We start from the raw sequence: 6,620 nt of genomic DNA, 5'->3' as shown, positions 1-6,620 counted from the left end.
ATTCTCGTCAAACTTAAACCTAACTAAAATAATAAAATAAGAGTTCTACCCCCTTTTCACCTAAGTTAAGGTTAAGTAAAAGAAGACAGGGGAATGGGCTCGTTTCAAATCCTATTCATGTATGATAGATACGTAATGAAATTCATCCCTTGTACGCTATTTTACATATTCGATATTAAAAAGGAATTGGGAATAGAGAATCTATACTAAAGAAGGGTCTAATTCTTTAGTATATATTCTTATTTGATACATTGTAGTCAGTTACATCGACGATTTAGGTAAAGGTGCGGAAAGAGAGGGATTCGAACCCTTGATAAACAAGAGTCTACATAGCAATTCCAATGCTACGCCCCATAACATGCTGCCACCAAAAGCAGAACCCTATATTTCTTCTAGAGAATCTCCTAATTGTTCCAAAGCAACTACAAAGAGATTCTTTAACCAGAAAGAACTCAGTGCAGATGTAGAATGCCTATTTAGAAGTTTTCGCAACTCAATCATGTATGATGGAATTATCAAATATTTCAATTCAATCATGTATAATAGAATCATCAAATATTTAAGTATATAGCTTAAAAAAGAATAGCCCGCAAGGAAAAGGTGTTTGTGTTGTTGAGAGGAAGGTGGGTTTTCTGTTTGCTTACTCTATTAAATTTGGTTACTGTATATGACCACAGGGAAAATCATGACTTTTTTCCCTTTCACTTTTCGTGTCAAAAGTATATATGGGTTTTGTTAGTTGAATAAAATAGTAATGAGAAATTATTTGAATAATTAGTGCTGCAATTGATTAAATATAAAAATAACTTGGACTATACAAGTTGAAAATGATGCCAACAGGATTGGATGAACAGGAATACATACGAGTACATAATATTGTCATGTGTAAGCGTAATTTCCACCTTTAAAGCTTCTTCATTCCTAGTCCTCTAAAATTAAGCAGTTTGTACTAATTAAACGTAACTTGAAGAAAGGAAATAGGTGATCAGTGAGAAATATTTTACATACAAGGCTGAATTGACCAATTCCAAGAAGGATGAGCGACCACACCTTCTTTCGATAACCCTTTGTACAACGAACTTGTCGACCTCTACTAAGAAAAAATCTTGAGATACAAAGAGGCACAACATGCTCCAGTCACCTTCCTTCTTGCCAGTGGCATCCCATGTAACTTGCCTTAAAACACAGTTCCTGTCTTCACAGCATCAATATGGCAAATAGTTAGATAACATCAATTCGGAACTAATATGCCTAAACTTTAAACTACTAATCACTTGGTTCCATTTATCGTTAACATTCAAGATATCATTATTATCAAATCTATGTTCCATGCAATACCTAATCGTTTTTCATCATCACATGCTTGGAAATCAGAAGTATAAACCTTGATGTTACATGGAACTTCAAATGCTACTAATTAGAAGTTAACGAGAAAACATTCTGATAATTTTACAAATGTGCCCTCAAAACAAAACAAACGTTCTAAAAGTTGCCTATCGTTACCAGATTTTCTTGCTAGAAATTAACATCAAGTTGATTGCTAAGAAGTTAAAAGAAAGGGTTAAACAAAGATCATGTACTACAAAAATTTTATTATCGTTTGACAACAAATGACATAAAGATAACCAGAGTTCATACGTACCTCTCCTGTAATACACATCAATTCTGACTGAAATTCGAACTTAACGAAGAGCTGTAAAACATAACAAGTAGCGGAGATAATTAGTTAAGGTAAAGGCATGAGGGCATTAATGTAATACAGCTTCTCTTTTCTTTTTGTGCTGACAAAAACAATAAAGTTCACAAGTTCATTTTGCTAAAAGTCAAGTGTTAAAATATTAGGTTTTAATTATGCCCTCAATCCATGTACTCTGAGTTTTGAAATTTCATCCTTCTACTTTAATGGTTCGAAGAAGTTTTTTACTTGCCTGATTTAAAATTTGAAGTTCAATTTTAACGCAGGCTCCTGTTAAATTTAAACCCGTGTTATCATTTAAACTTTGATTTTTAATTCAGAATTTCGAATATTAAATGTACATATTCAAATCTAATGTATATTCATTAATAGTATTATCAACTGGACTTTAATTTTTAAATTAAACCTAGAATTAAAAATACAACTTTCAAAAGTTCAAGCAGCACATAGACTGAGGGCATTATTAAACCTAAAATATAATAGCGAAAAAATCATCTCTAAAATAAAAGAAAAAGGAGTAAGAATGGAGTTCAAATGTTATTAAAAGATCAAAAGGGTACCATCTTTAGCACAATGTAACACATCAGAAAGATAAATCCTTATCACATGCCAGTTATGGAGTAACGGTTTCACTAATTGGAAAACTTTTAGACAATCCAACCACAAATTTCAGCAAATATATATTTGAATGTATTGTAATTTGGACAGACAAAAAAAATATTGTTATTAATGAAATATAAGAACACCTGTGTAGTGGTTGAAATTGCAATACCCCGAACTCCTCAACAGAAGAGCAGTTTACTTGTATGCGTACACTGTCGATCATGATGCTAGGTATGTGAGAAATCTTTAGCCAGTCCTCCCCGGTCTCCTTTCTGCAACGTTCTGAAAGAATTGGACTCTGGCTGATGTTCAATTGCTTTAGACTTGTATTATGAAGAACGTAGCATGGCAGTGCCTTTAACTTTGGGCAGGAATTAATAGTTAGGGAACAAAGCCGAGGCATGATGCTAATATGCTCTTCTCTGCTTGTTAATGGCACCCAATCCTCCCACTCTTCCAAATCAAAAAATTCAAATTCAAAATGTTTTAGACTAGGGAAGGCAATAACAGATGATGAAGGTGATTCCAAAGATGATGAAGGTGCTAATATCTCTTCTCTTTCTACACCCAGAAACTCAACTGACACTTTTTCCACTCTGCTCCTTCCCCCTATATAGAGTGATTCAAGGGATGGCAATTTCCCCAAGGGAGGCAAAGACTTCAAGTGCAAGCAATAACCCAATGAAACATGGCTCAACTTGGTCAAGCCCATCATCCAGTTGGCAGAAATGGTGGGGCTACTGTACCACCATATCTCTAGCTCTTCCAAGTAAGGAGGTGGTCGCAGAGCTTCAAGGAGTCTTCCATCATCTCTCTGCCACCTATTTGACATTAACCCCTTCGAAATAGTAAAATCTAGTATCAAAGTCCGAAGGCCTTTCTTGTTTTCAAGCTCTGCTTTCTCAGCTTCAGTCACATCACACACAGCTCCCAATCCACTTATCTTAAGAAGTCCTCGAAGATGAATTAAGTTTTGAAGATCTCCAAGACTAGATGTATCGCTATTACTCGTTACAACAAACAAACCTAGTGTCTGAAGGTTCGTTAATCTTCCAATTCCTTTTGGTATTGCCATCAGGCTCAAGTTTGTTTGATCATTCTCAAGATGCCTCAAGTTGATTATTTTTCCAATTCCACACGGTAACTCTTTAAGACTATCACACCATTTGAGGTTTAAGGTCTGTAAATTACATAACCCACACAGTGATTCAGGTAATTCTTTCAATTTTTTATTGTTCTTCAAGTTAAGATATCTCAAGTGAACCAATTTTCCTATCTCATCAGGAAGTTCTTCAATTGAATTTCTGAATAAACCGTTACTCAAATTTAAAGTCCTTAGGCAAGTCAATTGATCAAACAACCTGGGCAAATATAGTCTTAGTGATGAGGTATCATGATAGCTTGAGTCAATAAGGAGGCTACGCAACTTTCTGAAACGGAAAATATTAGGTTCTGTTGGTGCAGCTTCTTTACGAATCAATGTTCCATAGCGAGCCCTTTCACATGACAAGTCTAACTTTAACTCTTCAGAATCATGGTTTACTAGCATCACACATTCGGTTTTCATTAAAACTAGAAGAAAATCATGAATTAGATCATGCATTTTGTATTTTATAATATCGCTGTCTAGTTCATCCCCTCTAAAATCCTGAAAAAATGAACGCATATGTAGCTCATCAAAATATTCCTCACCAACAATCTCCATCTCTTCACACCGCACTCCCTTCAAGTAATCTTGCGCCATCCACAGCTTGATCAATTCATCTTTTCTTAAGATCATACCTTTTGGAAAGACAGCACAATATGAAATGCACTGCTTAAGAGCCGAAGGCAACTCATAATAACTCAAAAACAAGGGAGGGAAAAGATCTTGTTCAGCCTCTTCAATGTCCCACATTTCACTATCCAATACATTTTGCCATTGTTCTCTGGTTCTCTTGAACCGCAAGAGACCACCTAGAATCTTCGCAGCAAGGGGCAAGCCCTGGCACTTTTCAGCAATTTTCCGACCAATATCATCTAAATTTTCACTTTCCTCTCTTGTCCTCCCATAGTATGCTCTACGGCTAAGTAATGACCAACATTCCTCTAGTGACAAAGTATTTAATAGAAATAAGTTTGGAGATGTTGTTCCCATTATTATAGCAACTTTTTCGTTCCGAGTGGTTATCAAAATTCTACTCCCTGGAGAGCAATGCTTGAGGGAGGTTTTCAATTGCTCCCATCTTGTTGCATCTTCACTCCACACATCATCCAACACGAGGAGTACTTTCTTCCCTGAAACATGGCTACGAATTTCCTGCAAGATGTTATCCTTTCCAACTAAATTCGAACTTTCGCCTTTAAATGCTTCAAGGATCTCTTTGGCAATCCTTATCTCATTAAAAGGGTCTGAGACACATATCCAGATTCTCTTATCAAAATGACATTCAACATCACTGTGATTGTAAACCAGTTGAGCAAGTGTCGTTTTCCCAATTCCCCCCATCCCCATTATAGATATGACAGGGAGCTTCAATCCTCCTCCACTACTATTCTCCGCCACCAACATATTCACTAGAATCTTTGTCTCTTGACACCTTCCATAAACTTCTTCATCATCTATGAAAGAGGCAGTTATTAGCCTTCGGGGTTCTTCAACTACCTTCTCCAACCCGAACTTATACCTATCTTTTTCAGTAGCTATAGTATCAAGTTGTTCATTTACTCCATTTAGCTTGGATGCAATTTTATAGTATAGAATAGTTTGAAAGGTAAAAGAAGAGATAGAATTGCGCATCTTCTTCAGCAAGGGGAAATTTCTGGCTTCTTTTTGTTCTTTCTCAATCTGTGATTTCAGTTTCTCAGAATTCCACTCGTCCAACACATCATCAACATCATAGGCTACATCTTTCAGTTTCTTCAACCAATTTCTCACATTCGCATCCTTTACCTATTGAAAGGTAAGATAAGATTTACTTTAAGATAATCAGATGGGCAACATAAATCCCATTTAATATCTTGAATTCCAACAATTTCAGTAAGGAATCGAATACCACTATTTAACCCGCTTAAGTCCACTATAATCTCAAATCTAACACTGATCGTTTAATTTCCAGAATTAAAATTTCAAACCCTAAACACGGGATTTCAAATTCAATAATCCATTTTATTTTCCGCTTACACTGATATTTCGAGGAAGGTGCCCGAATTAGATTTTAAAATCAAACTTTATTCTTCTCCATGTTAGATATAAATATTATGTACGAGAGGAAAAGATACTAGGGCCCCATGATTGAAACAGTCAACTCAGAAATCCATATATAAATAATCCACAAGACAAAAATAACCCACAAACTAATACTTAAAAAAAAAAAAAAAGAATAGCGACAACATGTACCTGTTTTGATTCTGCATCTTGAAGTACTGATTGAATATCCTGAAAATGAGCAATCACTTTTCCCATTTCTTCCTCGAGAGCTAAGGCCAACTCAAAGTTGTGTTTTATCTCTCCAGGTATCATTAACAAGGAACTCAACTTCTCCAAAACGGCTGAAACAATTGATTTCGCCATTGCTTTTTTTTTTTATTCAGACTGAGTTTCTTTTTTTCTTTCCAAGTACCAACCAGGGTCCAAAGCAAACTAGAAAAGAAAAAATAAAATAAAAACTGTGTGCTCTTGCTCGTGGTTCGTGAAGGTATGAATTGGAGGACTTGCCTTTGTTTTTTATTACTTTGGGTTTTCTTTTCTTTGAACAATTACTTCTGTTTTTGTACGCGAGGTTCCATAAATAACTTAGGTAAGCTTCAACAGAAAGGCAAAAACCGTCATAATTTAAGGCGGTGCCGTGCTTTCGTTGCCATCGAGGAAGTTGAACAAAGAAGAAAATAAGCATGATCGACCTAAATAAGAAAAAATGAAAAAATCGTTTTTCGCCTTTTACTTACTCTAGCTAGAAGTTTATTTAATCGTTTTTCTCCTTTACTTATTCTAGAAGTTTACATAATACTAACATTGTTTTTCATCAATCAGAATTACCGATAGCTAGTTAGATTGAGGTCGAGTTGAATTAAAATTTTAAGCTCAATTATTAGGTTTGAGATCAGTTGGGCCCAAAAATTAAGTTTAAACTTTTGTTAAATTTTATCCGCCCATATTAATTTTTTCTATTATTTTTAAAAAATATAATACATAAATAATAATAAAAATATTAAAATAAATATTTTCTATTAAATTAAAAATAAATTTTAAAAATATGTATATTTAATAAGTAAATACATTTAAATTAATAATAAAATTAATAATAAAAAAGAGTTATACAATATTCAAATAATAATAATA

General features: G+C 34.4%; 1 protein-coding gene across 2 annotated transcripts; it reads right to left on the bottom strand.

Moving 5' to 3' along the window:
* Positions 1-762: 762 nt before the first annotated feature.
* LOC108486937 (putative disease resistance protein RGA3) lies at positions 763-6,340 on the bottom strand. Of its 2 annotated transcripts, none has more exons than XM_017791109.2 (4): positions 5,679-6,340; positions 2,443-5,231; positions 1,643-1,693; positions 763-1,191 (listed from the first exon to the last, which is right to left on the bottom strand). In XM_017791109.2, exons 1-3 carry the CDS (start codon positions 5,850-5,852, stop codon positions 1,660-1,662), a joined length of 2,997 nt encoding a protein of 998 aa, XP_017646598.1. In that variant the 5' UTR covers positions 5,853-6,340; the 3' UTR covers positions 763-1,191; positions 1,643-1,659. The 2 variants fall into 2 exon arrangements, with proteins under 2 accessions (XP_017646598.1, XP_017646596.1); XM_017791107.2 differs by having other exon boundaries at positions 763-1,195; positions 5,679-6,334.
* Between the last annotated feature and the right edge of the window lie 280 nt (positions 6,341-6,620).

This window comes from Gossypium arboreum, chromosome 10 (assembly GCF_025698485.1).
Source record: "Gossypium arboreum isolate Shixiya-1 chromosome 10, ASM2569848v2, whole genome shotgun sequence".
NCBI lineage: Eukaryota > Viridiplantae > Streptophyta > Magnoliopsida > Malvales > Malvaceae > Gossypium > Gossypium arboreum.
Note: the sequence above shows the minus strand (reverse complement) of the source record. Positions and strands in the feature narration are given on the sequence as shown.

Excerpts from the sequence above, each read along its gene's own strand:
- LOC108486937 (XM_017791109.2), bottom strand. The coding sequence starts at position 5,852 with ATGGCGAAATCAATTGTTTCAGCCGTTTTGGAGAAGTTGAGTTCCTTG. Across the intron at positions 5,232-5,678 it reads AAGATGCAGAATCAAAACAG|GTAAAGGATGCGAATGTGAG; the intron begins GTACATGTTGTC and ends ACCTTTCAATAG. Across the intron at positions 1,694-2,442 it reads CAATTTCAACCACTACACAG|CTCTTCGTTAAGTTCGAATT; the intron begins GTGTTCTTATAT and ends TATGTTTTACAG.